Raw genomic sequence first — 24,835 nt, 5'->3', positions numbered from 1 at the left:
TGCAATTTTGCATCATGTGTCTATCAAATGGTTCTAAGGATAGCATTAAAAGAACAATGCACTTGGCTGTAAAAACTATTTGCCAGAATGACTGTGGCTGCGATAATCTTCTCTGCAAATCTTTATCCTTGTTACAGGGAATGTTTCTAATAGTGGAAAAGTCAAACGGCGGATAACTTCACCCGACAAATTACTCTACCGAAATCCTCAATGAATTAGCATCTATGGAAGAGCTTGTTACTAATAACTTTGGTCTTACTTACCCTCATTCCTTCGAAGCGGGATAAGGCCCTTAAAGGTCTCAAAGCTCTCAGAGTGCGAAGTGATTTAATAGGGCCAAGTTCCGAATAGTTCAAGGCGTTGGCAATTAAACTGACTAAGGAAACCTGTTCAAAAACAAGAAGCACTAGCAGATCAAAATCATGTCACTGAAGAATTGTTGGAGTGGGGAAATTATCTTGTTTAAAAACGTAATTAACAAAAAAGACTTAAATGATCAGACGGATTACCAGATTAAAGCATCTGAATTGAATGGTTTATGTTAAGGGTAATCTGGGTTCACAACCAAGGTTGTGGACTGTTGAGCAGAGTACCCTACGCATGAAAACGACTGAGACTGGTTATATACAATAACAGTCACTTGCAGACAAACAGGGGTTTGATATTCCTTTACTTTTAGGGAAAAGGCAAAGACATAGTCCGAAAACAATTCCAGGTCATACACATATAAAGTCAGACAGTCAGGGATGTTACAAAGTCTTCTTACCAACATAGACTTGTACAACAAACAAAGTCTTTCAGTTTGGCAAAACACAGTTCAATACACAACAGTCAGTATCTTGAGGAATCAGTAACTAGCCATGATCAAGCAACGATCATAAAGCTCAAATATACAGTTGCAGCATGTCATCAAGTTACAATACTGTAGCATCTCTGTAGATTCCCCAACAAGCCATAATTTAGTAGTCCTTTTATACATTGGCTACAGAGCTCAACCAATCAGGATGCTTGGATGATGCAGCACAGCCTTAAAGCAATATCATCCCTTTCTACAAACATACATAGTTATATTGCCTGACCAACTAGTTAGGCAAATAACAATTTCCTGACAGTTTAGATATCTAACCTATATTTTTAGTGTCTGCTTTTCACCCTGGTGAAAATTCAAGGCAGCATACCAATAGAACTGTATTTTTTCAAAGCAAAGTTATTGCGTTAACTGTTCTAGACTAGCCTTTTTTTACACATTCATTGTAATGTGCGCCTTTGACATATAGCCATCTTGGCCACATGATCATGGAAAATATCTTCGGATACTGCTGGCTCCCTTGGCCAAGACATGGAGATGAGCATTGGCCCCTAACGTCAGATACGACTGGACAGGGAAACCTTTACCTCTAAAGCAGGGGTCTCAAACTCAATTTCATTGAGGGCTGCATCAGGGTTGTATTTGACCTTGGAGGGCCAGAGTGGGCATGGCCAGGGTGGGCGTGGCCAGTTCGACATCACTCATGTTGAGGGCGACTGGTGGTCTGAGCTCTCTGACAGAGAAAACGGGCTCCTGAGCTCCGTTTTCAGCTGCGACGGCCTCCTGCAACCCTCTGCCAGCGAATATGGAGCTGTGGAGGACCACGTGCAGTTCTCCCAAGCTCCATTTTCACTGGCAGAGGGACCGCTAGCCAGTCCGCTGTTTCCAGGGCGGCCCCGCAGGCCAGATCTAAGCACTCCCCGGGCCGGATCTGCCCTCCTCCGGGCCTTGAGTTTGACACCCCTGCTCTAAAGAGTCAGCTTTCTTTCCAGTTGCCAGGCAGTATGAAATGTTTATATACAAAACCAAAAAAATCAATATAATAATAAAATGAACAATGATACCCAAATTTAAGATTATTCATTCTCTCAGCCCTGGGGAAGAGCAAGGGCAAAACTACTTCCAAAATTGGGCAAAGAAAACCGCAGGGATTTGTTCAGGCAATCACCAGGAGCCAATACTGACTCAAAGCATCTCCTGCCCCCCCACAAGACAGAAAATATTAGGAGATGCTATGTGAGAATACAACACTTGTGCCAAATATGACAATCTGAAAAAGTTTTTTTACAAATTTCTTTTAAAATAAAACTATTAATATTATTAACAAGTGGATGCCCCTGGGATTGCTCTGGTGTCACATACAATCACTTTCTGCACTGTTAGGTTCAGATCAAGGCATGAAGGTAAGTAAATGGAATCAGGACTTACATCTACAATCATGAAATCCAGCCAGCACCAGGCATTGGTGAAATACGCTTGAAAGCCATAAGCCACCCACTTCAGAAGCATTTCTAAAATAAAGATGTAAGTGAAGACCTTGTCTGCATATTCCAGTACGATCTTGATAGTCTTGCGCTGCTCAATGTATATGTCTTCGAACGCCTATGAATTAAAATACTACTACAAGTAAGGTCATAAAGGTAAAAGATTAAAGATGGAAAAGTAAAAAAAATGAGAAGGAAAGGAAGGAAGGAAGAAAAATAGAAAAGAAAATACCCCCCCACCCATATTGTACTCCATATTTCAAAGATTTGTTTTGCATTGATTTCTATCTCAATTATATTTTGGATATTGTATTTTGTTATGCAGTCAGGATTTTTTCTGCTGCTTCGTTAAACAACACAATGTGTAGTAGTACTTCATAGGCCCTACTTATGAACCACCACACTCATTTGGTCTTTATTCTCCAAACACCTGAGACAGTGGTGAAATCCAATTTTTTTTACTACCGGTTCTGTGGGTGTGGCTTGGTGGGCATGGCTTGGTGAGCATGGCAGGGGAAGGATACTGCAAAATCCCCATTCCCACCCCACTCTGGGGCCAGTCAGAGCTAGTACTCAACATTTCCGCTACCACTTCTCCAGAACCTGTCAGAACCTGCTGGATTTCACCCCTGGCTTGAGGGCAGGACAAGAAGCAATGGATGGAAACTAATCAAGGAGAGAAGCAACCTAGAAGCAAGAAGAAATTTCCTGAGAGTTAAATCAATTAACCAGTGGAACAACTTGCCTTGAGAAGTTGTGAATTCTCCAACACTGGAAGTTTTTAAGAAGAGATTGGACAACTATTTGTCTGAAATGGTATAGGGTTTCCTGCCTAAGCAGGGGATTGGAATAGAAGACCTCCAAGGTCCCTTCCAACTCTGTTACTATTACTATTATTATTCATTAAACATAAAACCCAGTCAACTGAACATTTAAAAATGTATCACAAATATAATTGACTAGTGCTAATGGTTGATACGGATTGCTGCCAGAATCCTAGGTATCAACCAAGTATCTTCTTAAGATGTACGATGTTCCGAGTAGCACAGTTTTTTGTAGTTCCACTGGCATTATTGCAGGAAGCTGCAGTTTCTTGATGTGTTTTGTAAAATTCTTGGACATGATACCAAGTATTCCAATGACAATGGGTATCACTGTCACATATTTCACCCATAATCATATAGTCTTGATGGCCAGGTTGTGAAATTTCATGTTTTTTCCAGTTCTTTTTCTGCGATTCTGGTGTCTTCTGGTACGCGCTATCAATAAATTGTACGCTTCGGTTTTTGACAACTGTGATATCTGGCATGTTGTGTTCCAAATGATGATCTGTCTGTATTTGAACGTCCCACAAGATCTTCTCATTTTCAACAACTTTTTCCACTTCATGTTCTCATGACTTTTTGGATACAGGTAAGTCGTATTTTTTACATAATGACCAGTGGATTAATTTAGCAACTCAGTCCTGTCTAGCTTTGTAATCAGCTTGCACGATTTTGCTGCACTCACATATTAAATGTGAAACAGTTTCAACTTTGTCATTACAAAAGTCGGCAGTTTGGATTCTCAGTGATTTTTTGTATCTTCACTTTCATGGCATTAGTTTGTAGTGCTTGTTCTTGAGCAGCCAGTATTAAACCTTCAGTTTCTTTCTTGATGATTCCCATCTTAAGCCATGCCCATGTCAAGTTGTTATCACATTTTCCTTCAATGTTTTTCAAGTGCTGTCCATGCAAAGCTTTGGTTTTCCATCCATTTAATCTGTCTTTCCTTATATTATGCCTTTTTTTCTGTTGTTTTTATAATGTTCTCCGTTTTCACTGCAGCAATTTTTCTGTACTTCGATTCACATAGTCATTGAAACTTTGTTTTCTTTTTCTACAGTTTGATAGATTTGCAGTAGACCTCTGCCTCCTATTCTTCTTGGCAGGTACAACCTGATTATTATTATCATTATGATCATCATTATCATCATTACTATAAACTTTTATTCATTAAACCTGAAACTCAGTCAACTGAACATTTAAAAATGTATCACAAATATTATTGACTGGCACTGATGGCTGATATGAGTTGCTGCCAGCATCCTAGGTATCTACCAAGTACAACAACAACAACAACAACAACAACAACAATAGTCCCCATTATAAAATACTTCCTGTATTTCAAAGTCATCAGGACAAATCTATTTGCCCCAGTTTCTTTGGGACCTTCCCGCCTTTGTTCCCATTTCCCTTTGCCATCTGTCTATCCAGCCTGGTCTTTTTCTTCTATCTCACTTCCTCTAATGTAATAACTCATTCTTCTCATTCTCCCCTACCTATCTTAACAATCAGTGACAAAGAGGTTCCTTTTGTACAGTATTTCTATTTTAAAAAAATCAGCGTAGAACAGTAGGTAGGGCAATGCCGGCTAAGTTGTAGTTCTTATCTAAAGGAGTAAGTTTAAGACATCTGGTAATAATTCTGCTAGCTTTCATTCAGAGCAAATTCGCCTGCCGAGTAGCAAAGAGCTAGAGCTGTTGTCTTAAGGACTCTTAGCTTGGGACCCCAGGTAAAGCTCATTAATGAGCTCTACCTGGATCAGCCCATCATCAACCCACTTAACCCATCACATTGTATGAATGGCTTTTATATACATGCTGCAGACATCCAGAGATGAGAGACAGTGGGTAAAGAAACCAAAGTTTTCTGAAGCTCTTCATCGCCATCTGGTGGTTGTGTAGATTTTGAGCCCATAGTCTTATATCCCATACATATGAAACTCTGCAAAATCCTCATAAATGACAAACTGACATTTTATGTTCAATGTACCACAGCACAGGACTTTAACAACCATTTCATATTCTCAGAATTGAACAGTGTTAAGAGCCAGTTCCCTTGAATTTATCAATGTTTCAAATATTTATTAATATTTTAATGAGCTTCCAGATAGAATCTGTTTGAATTGAGGCTGGTTCTATCACATTCTTTATAATCTATTCAACAACATCATGATAGAGAACTAGGAGCTTAGAGACTTAGAGAAATTTTTAAATCCTATGAAGATGTTACAAGGAAGATAGAAAATTTTGATGAAAACAGTTAACCTCAGCCAGCTATTATTATTATATAATTATTCAGATTACTAAATGAAGCAAAATAAAAACAAAAGAGAAATAATAAAGTTACAAGAGAATAGAATAGAATAGAATAGAATAGAATAGAATAGAATAGAATAGAATAGAATAGAATTCTTTATTGGCCAAATGTGATTGGACACACAAGGAATTTGTCTTTGGTGCATGTGCTCTCAGTGTACATAAAAAGACAAGATACATTCATCAAGAATCATAAAGTACAACATTTAATTATAGTCATAGGGTACAAATAAGCAATCAGGAAACAATCAATATCAATATAAATCATAAGGATACAAGCAACAAGATTACTTGATTATCCTACAAGTGTTTTGTTTCCAGTTGGATATGGAATACGTTCAACTTACCAAAGCACCACTGCTTAGAAGAATCATGAAGACAATGAAGGTTTCAAACCAATTGTGTTCCACTATCTTAAAGCAAGTTTTGCGAAGGTTCCACCAGCATTTGCCTTTCCCGGACTCTATACTGATCTGACAACATCTGAATTTCTGTACGCAGCCTAGAACCAGAATATTTGCATTAAACAAACTTAACAACCCTAAACAAAAAAAGAACCATTATCTTTTTTTACACAAACTAACACAAGATAACATAATCCCCTTGATAACTTGGCTCGTCTTTGAGGGAAGAAGGATACGATGAAAGTAATTTTCTGCTGTTCATCTTTAAATCAACATACATGGCATTGAATCTGGAGAGCTAGAAAGGTTGGCTCACTCAGGTTTCTTCTAATCTGGGAGGGATTCCTCCCAAATATCTGGGGAATCTTTAAAAATCCACAGGGAAATAAGCAATCTTTTCAAATGATCGTGTGTGTGTGTGTGTGTGTGTGTGTGTGTGTGTGTGTGTGTGTGATAAAAGTCTACTTGTTTGCTTTGTTGCCTGGAATAAGTTTTACTTTTCCAATTGCAGGCGTATTTTCCCGATATTCCAACTGCATTATTGATTACAAATTATGAAGGATAAATGGCATGTATTTTCAGAAATAACGGTGTGAAGACTGAGGCTGGCAAAAGGCCAGAAGACAAAGACCAGATAGGACTGTTACCAAATCATGGTACAGGTGCCCTCCATGACCACAATTAAGAAAGGAGCAACAAGAAGTTCATTATTATGTAAGAAAGGGAAAAAAAATATATAGTACAGTAAAATGTAAGATGTAAGCTTTGTGGTTATAAATAAAAGGTTTGGCTCTGCAGCAGCTATATTTATTATTACAGCTTCTTAAAACTGCATTAAGCAATTTAAGCCCCACCCTTGATAATTGTGCTTTTTAGCTTCTAGAAACATGCCTCTCCACTTATACTGTCATTGTTACTACTACCTCTTCAAGAGGTTGGTTATTTCTTCCTTATCCAGGTTAAACAAACAGTAACTAAATATATTTCTAAGGCAACTTTTCATGCTTTCTCTACTTTTTTTCTCTGACTAAAACACTTCCATAATCTTTTTTGCATTCTGTTGAATCACACGAAGAAAATGAATCAACAAGAAACTTCTTCCTTTGCAGTCTGTAAACAACAATTTACTATCCGTATCCTGGCAATTGAAAAACCACCTACAACCTAATTCTCATTTTGTAATTCCAAAAGTTACTGTCAGTCACATCACAAGTGGGCCTGAAGTCTGAGTCTTTCATAAACTTGCATTTTCTTTTCTTCAGAGGCCAAGAAATTGATTCCGTAATAAATGACTTGACACTTGCACTACCTGACTCTGTTTTTTCCCCCAAACCCTCATAACTTTAACCTTAGACTGTCTACTTTGACCTCACCCCATTCCTAAGAAGTCTGTAAGGGGCGTGCATAAGTGCACCAACATGCCTACCGTCTCTGTCCTACTGTCCCCATGTGTTCATATCCTTATTCTGCATTCATAATCATGTTTATATTTATATCTGTTATCTTATACGCATTTGACAAATAAATAAAATAAAACAAAACATAACCTTTCGGTAACAAGCCAGGAAAGATAAATCAAGGTGCACAGCAGTACAAAGATAATTACAAACTGCAGAATCAGATAAAAATTCCTGGTGGTATTATATACAGATTAACAAAGTATATTTTGGTTGAACGCAAAGGCTGAAAAAGGCAATGACTTGCAAATTTCCCAAAATAAATTCACAATGAATACACACAATCACCACAATAAAGTTGGTCCCTTTGATACATACCATCAGTAAAACAAGGTTTGGGTTGTGGTGGGCCTTTTGCTGCAGTATCAGATTCTTTGTCTGCCACAGATGCGAAAATAATTGTGCTACCTTCAGTGGAGCTGGATAGACTTGTTTTCTGCAAATAAGATCCCACAAGGCATTTTAACGAAAACAGTATTATTCTGAATGGAAGTTAGGTATGCATTGTGATACTTTTCAGGGATAAACAGATTTCAAACTTGAAGACAACCTACTCTCTCCTGTTCTACTACCTCTTAAAACAGGGGGCCCAAACTCGCGTCATCATGGCTGTGTCACGTGATGTATCGCGACTTTCCCTTCGCTAAATTGGGTGTGGCTAGCACGTGACGCATCCAGCCCGTGAGCCGTGAGTTTGACACCCCTGTCTTACAATATTAGACAACACAGTATCAATAGAGTCCTTCAAATTTCTTAGTTCTATTATCTCCAAGGACTTGAAATGAACACCTAACATTAGAACCATCATTAAAAAGGCACAACCAAGAACGTTCTTCCTGCGTCAACTCAAGAGGAATTATTGACTCTGTCATTTGTACCTCAGTAACAATCTGGTTTGGCACAGCTACCAAACAGGGTAGATACAGACTTCAACAGATAATTAGGACTGCAAAAAAATTGCAACCAGCCTACTTTCCATTGAGAATCTGTTTACTATATGAACCAGAAATATGGCTGAGAAAATATCTACAGACCCTTCATATCCTGGACATAATCTGTTTCAACTGATCCCCCTCAGGATATTGCTATACGGCATTACATGCCAAAACAACTAGACACATAGATAGATCCCCCCCCTCTTCACTGCTTTTTAAAAAGTGTTGGCATCAATGTTATTCTGTCAGTCACAATCACTTTTTTAAAAAAAACCAGTTATGACTCAGTCAATGGTTCGGATTTACATTCAGCTCTTCCTGATATATATCTTCTGTTATCTGCTGAAGGCTCAAGCTGCTCATAACAACTAATGGATGTTTCAGATTAATATATAACATGATGCAGACACCTGAGCAAAGCTGGTGGTAAAAATGGCATGTCCTCTCTGCTGTATGTGCACCTACATATTGTAAGGTCAGTTTGCCACTTCTTACCATGGAAACATTTTGTTTAACTGAAGTTCAGTTGAGCTAGGAAAAACAGTGCTAAAATACTGAACAAGTATCACAGATGATGTATCATTTTATTTTCAACATAGCCAACACTGAAATCGCTACAGCGAAAGATAACAAATAAATTGCATTCCAATAGCCTCTGTTTTTGCATTCTTTCTTGCTGAAGCACAAATGTGTTGATTTCGGCACATTTTAAAACTATTTGTTATTTTGGTACACATATATAGATAGAGATATCCAGATTGTTCCTGGGGGGAAAAATCAGATTTGATATTGATTTGATATCTACCAATCTTGAAAACATCATCACATATGTAAATGTGATTTAATGTAGTGTTCTGGGCAGCGACGGGAACTGATACAAACTGGATAAACAATGGACATATATGAGTTTCCAAAATAAAGCAAATTAGTTTTGGTAATGGTATTTTCTGATCTGTTGCAATGTTATTACCATAAAGTATAACATCAGAAATGAGTTCAACGTGACACAGCTGGATGAATATAATGAACGATGAAAGCATAATTTTAAACAATATAGGATCATTCACACCAATATTGCTGCAATCCAATTTTCCCTTTTTTAAATTTGAAAGATACAAAATAAAAGATACAGAATAAAAAAAAATATTTTTATTTTATTCTTTAAAATAAAAATATACACATTTATACATTTATTTTGTTTTTCATTCAGTTTCCCTCCTTTTTTTTAAAGGAAGCCCACAAGCTCAAAGTGAATGAAAACAAAATATTTATTTATAATGTATGATTATTTATCTGCCACAGCTTCACTGGGCTGCATTATCCAATCCACGCATTGACATTTCACAAGGAAAAGAAAGTCACTGCATCATCCTGCTACATGCTCTTCCTTGAAATTGTCTTCCTATAATTACCTGGGTGAGAAACAAACTATAGACTAGATATTCAAATATGCTGTCTACGCTCTCCTAATGAGAACCACTGGAGTTTGAACTTCTATTGCACAAGGCTGACAAGGCCTTGGAAGTTCGCTGAACTTTTGCCAACATTTGTCCTAATCACTGATGGCCAGAACAAAGGATGCCATAGGAATATTTTCTCCCATTTTGGCTGGGGAAGAATGCTACCAGAGATCTCCCAACTCTTGGAGAAAACCTCAGCTGGTTGTCTGTACAAGGCAAAAGTTTCTATGGCATTGTCGTTTACAAAAATCAAAATGAGTGCTTGTACGTAAACGTGAGGAGACAATGGGGAGGCCAACTTGGTCAACACCACTAGTTTTTCCCCCCTAAATGATTCATTACCACAATCCCTCCTCTGTTAATCTTCTGTTACTTTCTGAGGAAATGGAAACTTTTCCATTCAGATGACCAAAGAGCAGATAAACTTCCTGAGGGAAGAAACTTGTATTCCGTTCCTTGCCTATTATACAAATGATTTATCTGTTATTGGAAAAACAGGCAATATAAGAATTACAAAGCACTCACAACAAGAGGGCTATAACGATTGTGTATATGTTAAAATAATTATATATCACTTTCCTTATTATTGTGAGCTGAGCTGTAATGTTTTTGCTTTCATCATTCTAATATGGACATTTTTCTTACACCAAATGTTACAACAATGACTGGAGTGGAGATATTCATTCTGAACTGGATTATAAAACAAAAGTAATAGAAAATGTTTAAGTAGTTAGATATGTATATTATGCTAGGTAATTTCATATTGTTTTTAATTGTTGTTTAATAAATAGTTACTCCCACCTTCCTCTTTTCTAAGTGACCTTAGTCACTTTTCTCAGTTCTTCAGCAGAACCTTTGAGAATGGATCTGAATGGTGCCACAGCATTTCAGAGTAATAAAGTTCTCATTTCACCCTCTTTTCAACCTTTCCCCATCCCAGCTCTTCTTTCCCTGTGATATTATTTTTTCCCCCTCATCATTCACTGAATCAGCTTCTCACTAGGCCCTGCCTTCCTCCCTTTAAATTGAGTATGGTACCCAGCAAACATGTCCTGGAGCCTTCCATTCCTGGATCAGTCATAGAAGAGATTTGTGATCGACTATGGCAGCTTATATCAACCCCAGAAGACCATCAGTTGTAATAATCTCCCTTCTTGGTGCAAAAAGTTCTGGGGAGTAACCATGGTGACGAACTGTGTCTGTTTCCTGAACCCACAGGAATCAAGAAATCCAATTTCTCAATATGTAAATACTATGAAATGGAGTTTGTCAGGCCAGCAAGAAGAGATAAGCAGTTAGAAGAGAAGGAGGAATTTAATGGTTCAACAAGAACTGTGAAAACGTGTTCTCCACTTTTTACACAAGTTTCTTGTGGTGGTAGAAAAGCTAAGAGACGTGTGGAGAAAGGCAGAGGATTGGGGACTGAGGGGTGGGGAGGCAAGCCAGGAGTGCAAGGAGAAAGGAAAGTATGGGGAAAGTGAAAAGGGAGGGCAGCAGGGATGATAGAAATAATACAAGTGCTTGAGTGGTACCTCTGAAATGCCATAACGTTTGCCAGATGAAGCTGGGGCACTGTAAGAGGCTATGCCTGTGCAGGCCAATTCAAGATTCTGAGTTATCCACCCGGAATAAAATTTAGAGAATTTGTCTTTTTCTCTAGATATAAAAACACTCAAGTTATGACTAAAGATGAAATTACCTCAGACACTTTTCAGGATGGGTTTTCCTCCTAGTACCTATAGTAATAGTTGTAGTTATAGTTAGTCATTGTTAGTATAGTTAGTATTGTTTTATACTAATAGAAAGACCTGTTCTAATTGTTTTCTCAGAAGGCAGAAGGACACAGTCACTTATATATGTAGCAATCATGTTATAAATTTAACACCACCTTGAGTGATGCATGGACAAAAACTTTAATTCATACCATCAAAATCTCTATGCAATTTATTGTTTTCTACTCTAAGGCTAAGTAAAAAAAACCTAAAACTTAGCAAAAAGCTCCACTGAATATGCTAGAAAATTAAATATCACATTATAATTTTAACATTATAATATTCAATTGGATTGTTCAATAGTTTATTTCCTATAGAGAACACCACTGGACCAAAATCAATAATTTTATTAAAAATCAGAATTTCTATTAAACCCAAGACCTATCATCCATCATGTATAATCCAAGGCAAAGTGGATCCATAGACCATGCATTAAAATGCTATGTAACAATAGTCAGACATGGTGAATATTGGGCATTGATCATGCTGTAATGCAAGTCACATGATTCAAAACTAGATCAATTCATACATGTTTCTATTCATTTGCAATGGATGAAAGTGGCAGATATTGTAAACTGATTATTAACATGCATGCCAGTCGAGTTTTATTCAACATTGAACATGTAGATTTGTCCAGACAACCTGTTCAAAAGAGATGACACATGATGATCTGCCTTGCTTAAAAGTGTGCACTCTTGATTGATCCTGCTTGATTTAAGTCCTGTGAGAAGTAAGAATGATAGGAAACAGGGTTGAAGACACAAATAATTGGTGTCTGTTTCAGTAAATGTGTTGAAAATGGCTTCAAATGTTTCTACTACAATATTCAAACAAAAAAACCTGTGAAAAGTAGGGCAAACATAACAAGTTAATAAAAACTCAATTTTTAAAAAGTACACATCATGAATATTGTTTGCTGTGGCTTCTGGTGTGAGCCTTGACTGACTGAAGACACCTGTGCGAATGAATAGAGATGACAACTACTGTGAAGAATTAAAGATGAGTTAGTAGATGAAGCCTTCCAATCTTCCTGAAGAAGAGATAGAGAAATCACCACGAGTGCTCTGAATGGCAGATTCTTTCTAGGAGATCATAAAATATGTATCTCCCACAGGTTTGAGCACCAGGAGCTGATGGAGACAACATCTTTTCAGCGGTGAAGCCTTTCACAAGGACACTAAGCCAGCAGAACTTTCTAGTTACATTTGGAAATGTTCAATTTAGCCATTTTATGAATATTAGAGATCTTCAAAGCAGGGAGCTTAATTTGAAACCTGGTAAGTTTTACTTTCTTCTTTGGATTCAAGAAATTTTAAGCAGAGATTTAAGAATTTAAAATAATAAACAAAAAAACAAACAAAAGTAATGGCAAAAAGCAAAAAAAAAAGAGAGGATTTTTATTTAATAAAGTTTTACATGGGATGGGAGACTAGAGAGATTTGGAATATTGGTTATTTTTGCTGTATGATTTCAAAAATAAGTATATAATTTATTCAATATACTTACGTAAAATGACTAAAATGGAACTAAAACCCATATTAGGAATTGAGGCTTGGTGAAACCTGCAAATGGACACTAGAGGGAACTAAAGGATCAGGCAGAAAAAGTGTTAAAATAGCTAAGCCAATTATAATTTTATCTGTAAGGAAGTTTTTGAAATATGGACTGAAATATTAATAACTAATATTTCTGGAAGGATACAGACTTAATTGGATAAATGTTTAGAAGATACAAACTAAAAAAACAACCCTTTTACCTAACACAGACATTACAGAATCAGGGCAAGGCATGGAAGACAATAAAATCGAGATTACCAAAATAGGAGTACTAAAGGCAAATCAAGAAAATCTGGGCATTGTACAGCTGTGACAAGAAATCCTGGACAATGCCTCTTTACGGGATTTACAAAGTAGGCTGAAGACTCCTTTTAAATCCAAAGAATGATGAAATATCAAATCCTGAAATGCCATAGGAATGTTTTAAAAGTCAAGATTTGCAGAGAGAAAGAGAAAGAATACAAAGTTGGACTATTTGACCAGGGATAAACTATTTATTTGATATTTCTGGCAAAAGTCCCTAATCGACTTCTTGCTGAATTGGGATTGAAAAAATGATGATTTTTAGATTGGGTTTACTTACAAAAGTTAGGCTATAGGGAGAAGGTGTTTTTTTTTTTTGTAACTTTAAAAAGAGGGTGAAAAGTTAGCGTACTAGCTTATGCTTGGTATGATAAAGGTTGGAAACATTTCTTCATTATTGTCTTTGTTGCCTTTTTTCTCTTCTTTATTCTGTACCTTCTGAACTTTTATTTTTCTTTCTTCTAGTTTTAGTTTATATTCATTTTTACTAAGTTTATCAATTTTTAATATCATATGGTAATAGAGAATTTTTAAATGTACTCAAACTTGCTGCAAAACAAATCGGAAGATTTTAATTTTTTTAATTCTTTCTTTCTGCACTTTTACTTTTCCTTTTCTTCTTCTTTATTTACTGTTTCTGCATTTTATTAGCTTGGGTCAACTTTTGTATGTTTTGTAAAACAATTTTTTAAAAAAAATTACTATGTTTATTAAAGACTTCAATACAATTATCAACAAAAAGGAATACTAGCATCTGTAGAAACCTCCACAGTGCAATTCCAGAATAACAACTGTTAGTCCAGAACAAGTAGATTCCAAATAAATGAATCTGTGTATTACACTTTTCTACAGGGTGGAACTTTTCCTTTTGAAAAACTATGGTAGGATAAGAAAAAAGAAAGTCAACTATGCTACCTTGGGGCACTCCAGCAAATTCACACGGATGCCGTGGGACTTTAACAGCTTAATAAACAGAACTGGGGAAAATAGGAGAAGGGAGTGTTAGGTATAGAATAGAATTCTTTATTGGCCAAGTGTGATTGGACACACAAGGAATTTGTTTTGGTGCATACGCTCTCAGTGTACATAAAAGAATGAAAGAAAAGGTATGTTAGTTGCCTTGAGTTATTTATCAAAATAATAAAGGCAGGAAATGAATACATAAATAAAATATATTCATTATATTAGACATGTAGGATAACTCACAGTAACCTTCCTTTTCTTTTCCTGTGCATCTCTGAACTTGGATATTGAATCCAAACATGATATTCACAACCCAAAATTGCAGCCAATCTTAATCACACTAAGAAAAAGTGACAATGTGAGTAAAATTTGGCCTGAAGCTGAATTGTTTCCATTAATCTAACAAAGTCTAAGTAAAGTTTGTCTGTGTTTGTCCAAAGCTTCTGAACTTGGAGCAAAAAAATAAAATAAAACTGTTCATCCACTGTTCTCTTGTGCCTTATTCTCGGCCCCTTCCTCTCCTAATCATGTTTGTGTCAAGTGCCCTTTGTGACTGAAAGTGGTTCAGCAGGAGAAGATAATGTATGGTACTAGAACATCGTGGCACTTGACCTAAATTGAAAATAAATTCTGTTCATTAACAGACTTTTGGCAACAGTAAAGTGGCCTTCCCTTAGCAGCTTACTAGATGGTTAGATAAAAAGAAAGGGGTTGGCAGAAAGAGGGAGAAAAAGGAAATGGTGTTTTTGGCTCCAACCTCAACTCCTACAGCATTGAGGGTTTGCCAACAGCTGATAAACAATGAAGATGCTTCTCTACTTGGAAGACAGCAGGATACCATTTATGTGCACAAATAGAGAAGTGAAGGTGAATAATAACATCCCGTGCTCAAAATTCTTGGAGGATGAAGCAGGCCAACTTATGGAGGAAAAGACACCTGGTATTTATTTACTTGTAAAATTTATTAGCTGCCTGCCTTCCTACACTTACACTCAGGTGGAATCCTAGTTCCATAATCTAATCTCCCCATAAGTTTGGGAAGATCTAAATTCAAATCTATCCTTAACCATGGATGACATATGATTAGTCTCTATCCCACAACATCACTGTGAGGGAGAAAAGATACCTAGGTAGATCAGTTTGAGTTCCTGAAGGAATATAAATCTAAATAAGTAAAATATTATGACCTGATTGTTATTGTAATAAGTGTTACTTTTGTTAACACTAGCCTCAAAGGGGCCATGCGTCTTAACTATTTTCAAAATTTTGACTACCTACTTCAAACACAATAGCATTTTGTATTCATATACTTATTAAGTCAAGACATAGCCCATTTCAGCATTTTGTTAAAGATATATATCTCCTAGATATTTGGGCTGAAAAACACGTGTAAAAGTTACTGAGGTTTCTATGGAAATTAATTATGAGAAGTCAACACAGACTTCAGATATAGTGGTTTCCCTGTACTATAGAAAGCCATAATCTTTTCTACATATACTTTTTGCCTATTAAAAATGTATCTGACTCTTTTTTAATGATTTAAGTACAATATATTTTGATTTCAGACGTGATAAATCTTTGGAATACACAAGTGGTTTCAGATTGTTTGAATCACCCTAGGGGAATTACTTGCCTTACCAAACTAAGGAACTACCACTTCCGAACTAAAGTAATCTTCTAAACCAAGTGCCACTAGAGGTCTGAATTTTTGTGTGAATTTTCTTTTTGAGTCCTGTCACATTTCCCATTTTTTCCCTTAGAGGGACATCTTGAACCTACCAAAATGAGCCACCTTAATGAACCTAATTCAGCCATTGATTTGAAGTTTGTAGATATTGCATGTTGACAGAATTCTTCAATTTTTGGCAAGGTGTGTGTCTTGCTCTACACAACATCTCCTCCCTAACTTTCAGACTGTGTGAAATCTGTATTTCACTCAACTCTTTGCAAATATGTTATATTTTATCTGTCGTGCAGATACATGTTAGGTGCCATTCTGTGAATGAAAGGACACATATCATACATAGCAGTAGTGGGTTGCTACCAGTTCGCCTCTGGTCGGGCAAACTGGTTGCGGCAGTGGCGGTGAGAGGCTCTGCCCACCCGCTTGGACACTTCTGGACATGCACAGAAGCATCGTGCGCCCACGAACAAACTGGTAGCGATGGGTTTTGAAACCCGCCCCGATACATAGTCTTGTATTACATGATCAAAAGATAATTAGGTTGTCACTGTTTAATGGTCACAAGTCAGTACTAATATGTAGATAAAAACAGCAATTTCAATGAAACCCTAACTTACCAGCTTTTGACACAACAGACTTCATATCCACTAGACCAAATTTCTCTAGTTATTTATGTCATTTGTGTACTTGTATCATTAAACAAATTATACAAATGAAGTAAATTGCTGTAATGCTCTACTTTTCAATTCTACCGGCCATGCATGAATGAACAGCACTTCTCCCAAATAGTCCAATAAAAAGAAATTTCACATTATTGAAAAATTAAGAATCCTTTAAAAGATTTAAGTCATAGAAATCTAATGGCACTTTTAAAAAATATATATATAAAGGTGACATGATTAAAAGTTAGAATAGGGATAGAAATAAGAGAGAGGGGGAATATTAGTATACACATTTTTATACAATAAGACAAAAGTAATAATAAGAGGGAAGATTAGAAATTGAATGATAGTATTATTATGTATGTTTAAACAATATTGTGATTGGCATTGGAATAATGTATTGAAACACTGAATGATTAAATAATGAAAGTCTATAATTTAATACAAATATGTGTATTAATACTAGAACTACATAACCTTGACGAATGTAACAAATATGATATAATGGCACTATGGTATACACCCAAAAATAACTCAAGCATATAAAACAGTATTACTGTATAAAATAATGCCTTACTTCTTTGGTTTCTTCAAGTTCGGATATGCTGGTAAGTTCCTCTGTGTTGAAATGTTCAAAATCAGACTCTCCCACTGCTATCGGTACAGTCACAGTAAAATTTGGGTTGTTTATGAATGACATGTGATCAGCGTTGTCCATGCAGGTGGTAGTCATTCTAGGCTTCTGATAACCAAAAGTTTGGTTGATCTCCACTATGGTGTGGTTGGGAATGCACTGATCTTTCTTATTGTTTTGTAGATCAGTTGCACTTAATCCAGAAGTGTCCTTGCATCTTTGCAAAAAAACAATTTGCACAAATTCACATATCTTCCTCTTTATGTAATTTATTCCCCTCTGAATTCTTGATATAGCAATCTGTAGATTATTTGCTTCAGTTTCCTGCTCTGGAGCAGCAAGGCTGTCTGAACTGAAAGAACTCAATAATAATGCCAGGAAGAGGTTTAGAAGCTGGAGGATGGAGTAGGGAAATAAATTAATTAGACTTTCCCCCCCTCTCTAGTTAATCATTTTGACTTTTTGACTTCTTGCTTTTGACTTTCTACCAATTGCATGCATTCACCTTTTAGTTTCTGATCATAGTAAAAAAAAAATCCAGTTCCTGATTCTAGGTTTTCAACTTTGGCAGACATGAAATCAAATTTGCTTGCAGGATTTGTGTGTGGAGGAAGAGGGAGGGGGAGGGAGAGGAGTCCTTAACCAGAATAGGAGGCCAATCCCATTTAAAAAAACCATTTGTATAATAGGATGTAAATTGACTGGTTGGTAACACCAAATCAATACTGTTTTTGAAGATAGAATGGGATGGTATAGTGGTTGAAAAATAACAAATTAACTTGTAGAAAAAAAACAAGGAGAAACTGTGTGATGAAAAGGGGCGTGCATAAGAGCACAAAAGTGCCTACCGTTCCTGTCCTATTGTTCCCTTCATTATATCAAATTAATATAGTTGATGCATATTTTTTACTTATATATATATATTTTTCAAGATATGTTGTTTTATTTATGACAATGTTTTTGTATACTGTTGTGACAAAATGAAATAAAAAAAAAGAAAAGAACTGAAGCAACACAAACATATGACTAAAATACAGGCCTACTAATACAGTCCAAGCTAGATAAATTGGGAATCTTTCTATCTTTCTCCCCACAGGTGACTTTTTGAACCAATGTAATTTCTAAAACATTTGCACACTTTCTTCTCTGAGATCACCAGTTTCCCTTCCTGTTGAAATTAACCACATTAATTAACTTTATGTCTATACTACATTATGTCTGTACTGCAAACTGTGGGTGGTTAAAACATAGTAAAGTAGTAATATTTTACTGTTTTCATCAGGCAAGTAATAAGAATATTCTTGCTTTGTTTATGAAGCCTGTAAATGGGTAATTCAGTTACTTGAAACAAAAAGAAGATTTCCCACCATATTTTTGCAATTGCAATAGAGGAAATCGAAGGTTTGAATTTGAGTTGCATAGACTTTTAAATTTGGCATTATGCCAGGATCGACACTGTGCCCATCACAGCACTTTAAAGCTGTGACAGCTATCTAAAATTGCAGAAGTTACAACTGCACTGAAAAAAGTGACAATTTTTCACATTACGACCATTGCAGCATCGCCTCAGTCACACAACACTTATAGTGTCCTTGGATCATGTAATCCCTTCTTGCAACCTTTTGACAAGCAAAGTCCATGGGCAAACCAGATTCACTTAACAACTGTGTTACTAATTTAACAACTGCAATGATCCACTTAACAAATGTGGTGAGAAAAGTTGTAAAATGGGGCAAAACTCACTTAACAAATTTCTCACTAAGCAACATAAATTTGGGCTCAATTGTGGAAGTATGTTGAGGGCTTCCTGTACTTTGAAATTCCTTGTAACTTTCTGATTATACAAAAGATATTTGAAAAGAGTACTCTTAGTAGCTCTCATGGACTCTAAATTTTGGTGGGAATGTACAACAGCAGTTTTCTCAACAAAACTACTTAGCTGAGCTCATCAACAATAAGAGCTGTATAGTATCAGACAACACAGTAGAAACAATCCCATAACAGCTGTATACAGCGGTGCCTACAAATACTTACCAGCAGTCCCAAAGGTGCTTTTCAAAAGGCAACTGGACTTTCTTTGTTTTTTCCTTGAAGACTGTTATTTCCCGTTCTGAAAAAGCTTCTTGGGTAAGAAGCAAAACATCTTCAAGGAAAAAACAAAGAAAGTCCAGTTGCCTTTTGAAAAGCCCATTTCAGACAACCGTGACCTGAATAACTGAGAATCTCCATAGTTACTTACCACCAGGTTTCCAATCACCATCACCATCATGAAAACTGTCAGGCAAAGGGGTTGACCTGCAACCTCCATACAGTCCCACATGGTTTCTATCCATTCTCCGCAAAGAACTCGGAACACGATCAAGAATGAGTGGAAAAAGTCATTCATGTGCCAGCGTGGAAGTTTACAGTCTTCTGAAATTTTGCATTTACAACTGTCATAGTTTTTACCAAACAGCTGCATACCAACCACAGCAAATATGAAGACAATGATAGCTAGCACCAAGGTCAAGTTTCCTAAAGCTCCAACTGAGTTCCCAATGATCTTTATTAGCATGTTTAGAGTTGGCCAAGACTTTGCCAGTTTGAACACTCGAAGCTGAAAACAGTAAGGAAGAATTCATATGTAAGAAAAAAAATATATAATTTATATAGATGAGGATTTGGTACAGGCTGGCTAAAATGCAGAGAACCATCAGGCCACACTATTAGCTGTAAACATGTAGTCTGAGAATTGTTTTAATTTCTCTGGTACCCATTTATAATACTGCAAACCCTCTCAGATTGCAAAACTGTCAATTCTCAGCAGTGGGTTTTTGCTGTTGTTGTAGTTCTTATTGTTAGCTGTCTCTCAGAATACTTTAAAATTCTCCAATCCATTTTTAAAAAATAACAAATCAGAGCTCTGCTTCTACGCCACCATAAAGGTGAACCCCACTTCACCAAAACATGTAGTTGAAATAAAACAAACAAAATAAAGAAAATGTTCCAAATCCGAAGGCGGGGGGGGGGGGCGCGAACGGACAGTCGGTCGGTGTGCCCTGCTCTACTTACATGTTACATACTGAACAATGGGCTTTAGTTACAGTTCTGAAAACATAGACTTCTTTAAGTAACAATTGCCAAACAAAATACATGTTCATTCATGTTTTTCCTAGACTCCTTGCTCTTTTTTTTATTGTTGATGTGCATCTGATTGCTAGCAAAAACTGAGAAAATATATTAATGCTTTAAAAAAAAACCTCCAAATCATCCAATATCTTTTCTTTGCCAGCAGCATTTTTTGGAGGGAAAACAAAGGCCTCATCCACAGACCTTCCTCACCACGGCATCAAAGTGGATTGTTAAACCTTTTGTAGAGGTTGCGCCCTTACATGGAACCTCCATTGTAGAGCCAGCCTGCTGCTGAATCAAGGCTGAAGCCAGATCAAGATGATCTGTCAGTGTTCCTCTGGGAAACGCACCATCTCCCTTGCAGGACCATTGCAGGACCGCCCCCCACACACTCCCATTTGGCCATGGAGCTTTGCTGCCTCTGTGATGATTTCTGCTTTGGCTGTTGGAGACAACAGAACATCCCAGCAACCCAAACTGTCTTTCTTTCATTAGTTTCTAGTAGCTATTTCAGAAAGTTGCCATTCCTTCCAATAGCTGCTGCTGTCAATAGAGCAGGAAATCTGAGATAGGAAGAGTTCCTTCAATGTCCCTGCTCCTCTTGTCTGGCTTATACCCTTACTTCTGTGCTTCTCCCTAGCAACAGAAACCATTGTCCTGTCATGAGAAGAAAACACATGGTGTGTGTTTGTGTATAGGTAAAAGCCATACACTTGACAGCCTTATATCTAAAAGGGGCTTGCTGCTAATCAGTCTGAATGCTTGTGAAATCCAGGCTGTGATCAATTCCGGAATGGTCTAGAAATTTCTTCAGGGAACTTGACTTGTTTCTAGGAAATGCAATTTCTCATTCTGCTTCCTTTTAATCTGCCCTTCCTATACCAAACACCTGCCTATCACAGAGGTTACTTATGTTCTCTATTGTTAGATCCTAGGTAGCTAGAGGCTATTAATGCTGGAAACAGAATAGTAATCTCTCTCTACATTACATATTCCACATAGGTTTTCTATCCTAGTAAGAATGGCTAAAATGCTTCCTTCTGAGTAAACTGTAGATTCCTCCAGGATTTTCAACTTATTCCTGATGAAGGGGATTTATTTAGTGGAGAGGGGTTGCGTCATCCAAAATGCACTTCCCAACAGGGAGTTTTCATTCTCCCCTAATCACACGAGTCAAACTTGTTTGCGTCACGTGACATATTGTAACATTTTTTGCCTTGGCAGAGCAGGGGTAGGCATGGCCTGCATGTGATGCAATCCAGCCCATGGGCCGCCAGTTTGACAGGCCTGCCTTATCAGAACCCAGCAGACTAAACTATATAATGACAGTGCATCCAATCAGCCTGTTTCCTTATAAGAAAATAATTGTATATATGGATATTCCATCCAAGTGTTTGCAAAAACTCTAATAAAGATCTTGGTAGATTCAAAAATTTGAGTCTGGCTTTTCTAATATAAAACTTCTGCTCTATTATAACAATCTCCAAATAGGATAAACAGAGTCTGTCAATTCCAGAGATATTATGTCTTCCTGCTTAAGTAAACTAATCTGCAGATATCTGCACAACCTGCTAGATCCACCAAGTCCACAATCCACATAGAACGATTTTTATCCTAAGGAAAATTGCAGCTATGCTGGGGGAAAAAATCCCTCTACAGGTCAGATATTTACCAGTCTGAAAGATCTTAAGACTGACAATCCATCCACATCTTGAAGACCCAGCTCCATTAAACTCAGGGATACAATGATGCTATCAAAAATATTCCAGCCTTCTTGAAAATAATAATAAGGATCCATGGCAATTATTTTGAGGACCATCTCTGCAGTGAAGATTCCAGTGAAAACCTAAATGTAGAATGCAATCAGTTAGTTATTCCCATGAAAACTTCATGCATTGTTTTGTTGTTTGTAGGCATACAGCTCAAGAACCAATACTTGAAATACAGTGACAGAAACAAATGTTTAAATCTCATCTGTTCTCCAGCTCCAACTGAGGAAATCCATGGCTTGACATAATTTTAAAAGAGCTGAAGTACAGGAGAACTTACACCAAAGGATAGGGCATGAACCATGGGAGGGTTTGTTGAAAACAACATTATTTAACAACTTTCAATCATACAAAAATAGCCTTCTGGTTGCGCGGGACTTCAACTTCCACAATTCTCAATCAGAACAGCACTCCCTTTTATAGTCCTAAGGTTGTAACTATAATTCTGAAAAGAAGGAACAGGGCAATGGGAAACACACACATATTCCATAAAATAAACTCCAGAGTTAATCTCAGGAAGGATTTCAATACTGTGGTGGAAAAAAACCAATATTTGCTATATTGATGATTCCCGATAAAAAGGCACTGATGACTACTTCAGATTTATATTTTCAAAAAGTTGGAAACTTCCTTAGACTTTAGCAGATTTATGAATTATAAAATTATTTATATTTATAATTATTTGACTTACCATATTTCCATTTTTAAGAACACTACTGAAGGAGTCGTCAATTGGATAATGTTCCATGCTCATGAATAGTGTATTTAAAATAATGCAGATAGTAATTCCAAGATCAACAAATGGATCCATCACAATTAAATGAATAATACTCTTTATTTGTAACCACCTATCAGAGCAATTCCAAATCAAGTAACTGTGGGCAAACTTATACCAGCATGGTGGACATTTCTGTCTTGATTCTTCAAGTTCTAAAAGAATTGAAAACATGAAAAAAAAAACCCACCTTATACTGATTTACATTCATCTGATTTACATTTACATTAAAATCTGATTGCAGGTTCATTTCTATGAATTTTCTGTCATAGCACATTTCAAATACTGCTACTTAAAAGGGCAATCCTATTTCACAGATATTGTAACAACTGGTAAGACAGAAAATGAAGTGCTGGATATTTTGTTTATTTATTGCCATCACACAGAAAAGCAACTGTAGGAAGTGCACAATAAAAAACTACTTGTACAATCAAACTATTAAAACAATTACAATTAAAAATACATCAGGCAATATTATTATTTATTAAATAAGGGAAAAAATGATGCAGCCATCTTTTTAGACCACCATTTCCTTGATATCCTAAAGCGGCCATGTTTTGAGGGACATCTGGAAGGATATCAAGGAAGGGGTCAATCTCACCACAGAGATGAGGGAGTGGGGATGGTGTTCCACAGAATGGGCATCACAGCAGAAAAGGCCATCTCCTGGGTCACACTAAATAAAACTCTTTTACAGATGGCAGGTGTAACTGGGTGAAGGTAGTCCTTTAACTAACTTGGCTCCTTGCCATGAAGAGCTTCAAAATCAACATCTTGAATTGTATCTGGAAACAAACTGGTATCAATGAAGCTTACAGAGCAAAGATATGACTTGTGCCATTCTAGGGGCACACACAACTGCCCAAGCCACCATATTTTGCACCAGCTGAAATTTCCAGATATTCTTCAACGGCAGCCCCATGTAGAATTCATTACAGTAGTCCCACCCAGGAGGTGACCAGGGCATGATTCTGTGTCAGTCAATTGTGAGTAGAGCCTCTTTCAACAGGAACAGGTACATCCCAAAACTGTTATTGAAAAATATCCTGCATCATCTTGAGCATGATGACTGGAAAAATGATGGAACCATCCTGTCCCAGTTGGAGACTCTACGACCTGCACCCCGTTGCTCAGTTGCAGCCATATCAGAGAACAACGGTGTAAGGCTCTCAAATGTATATGGAGAACTGTGCATTGATCTAATTGTGGCTTCCATTCAAACAAAGAGGTGTGTAGAATTTGTTTCATCCTCTATTTCTTCCTTACTATAACAAGACACCTAAATTAAAATTAGGTGTTAATAAAGGCTCTGTCACGGTTTATTCTAGTACTTTAAAAAAATCCTCTTCTAAAAACAAATCCAGTGTACTATTTATTTTTTAATAGGCAGACTATCAGTATACTTAAGAGAGAGGACTTCACTCTCAATTTATCCATCTTCTTGGTTTTAGTTCTAATTTAAGTCTTACCTGTAGGAGATGACCAGGCTGAGTTGGAGAGAGGGATCAAACGTGTCATCAGTCATGAATCTCTGCATGCCCACAAGAGATTTAAGTCCAGCCCACCTTGAATGCCTTTCTTAACTCCCGCTAATTTCCCTTGACCATTAATAGCTCAGATTCTTGTAGAGAGCTTAAGCTTGTAATGAATCTTTATACTCATTTGAACTGCCTGAATCTCCTGATTTCCCCGGTGTTTGACATGACCAATTTTAACTGCTTATCATTTTGTAAGCCGCTCAGAGTCACTTTGTTTGTGGGCAGCATATTATAAACAAACAAAGTTTACATTATACAATATACTATTAAGAAAAAAAAAACGCTATCTTGAGAAACATGAGATAGTTCAATTGACTCTCCTAAAGCACACCGAAGGATGCATGAGAGGGATTGTAGGCCCACCCAAGTGAATTGTTCAGG

The 24,835-nt window shown here is 36.8% G+C and overlaps 1 protein-coding gene across 2 annotated transcripts in view; it reads right to left on the bottom strand.

The window, feature by feature from the left end:
* The window catches only part of LOC131202395 (sodium channel protein type 2 subunit alpha-like), a 58,923-nt gene that overhangs the window by 9,905 nt on the left and 24,183 nt on the right, over window positions 1-24,835 (bottom strand). For both annotated transcript variants that reach the window (XM_058191342.1, XM_058191350.1), the window contains 8 exons: window positions 22,833-23,071; window positions 22,045-22,218; window positions 19,501-19,857; window positions 17,205-17,654; window positions 7,611-7,728; window positions 5,779-5,933; window positions 2,237-2,410; window positions 264-386 (listed from right to left, as the gene is read on the bottom strand). In XM_058191342.1, the coding sequence (XP_058047325.1) occupies window positions 264-386; window positions 2,237-2,410; window positions 5,779-5,933; window positions 7,611-7,728; window positions 17,205-17,654; window positions 19,501-19,857; window positions 22,045-22,218; window positions 22,833-23,071 (1,790 nt within the window). The remainder of the gene's footprint in view (window positions 1-263; window positions 387-2,236; window positions 2,411-5,778; window positions 5,934-7,610; window positions 7,729-17,204; window positions 17,655-19,500; window positions 19,858-22,044; window positions 22,219-22,832; window positions 23,072-24,835) is intronic.

Source organism: Ahaetulla prasina, chromosome 1 (assembly GCF_028640845.1).
Source record: "Ahaetulla prasina isolate Xishuangbanna chromosome 1, ASM2864084v1, whole genome shotgun sequence".
Lineage (NCBI taxonomy): Eukaryota > Metazoa > Chordata > Lepidosauria > Squamata > Colubridae > Ahaetulla > Ahaetulla prasina.
Note: the sequence above shows the minus strand (reverse complement) of the source record. Positions and strands in the feature narration are given on the sequence as shown.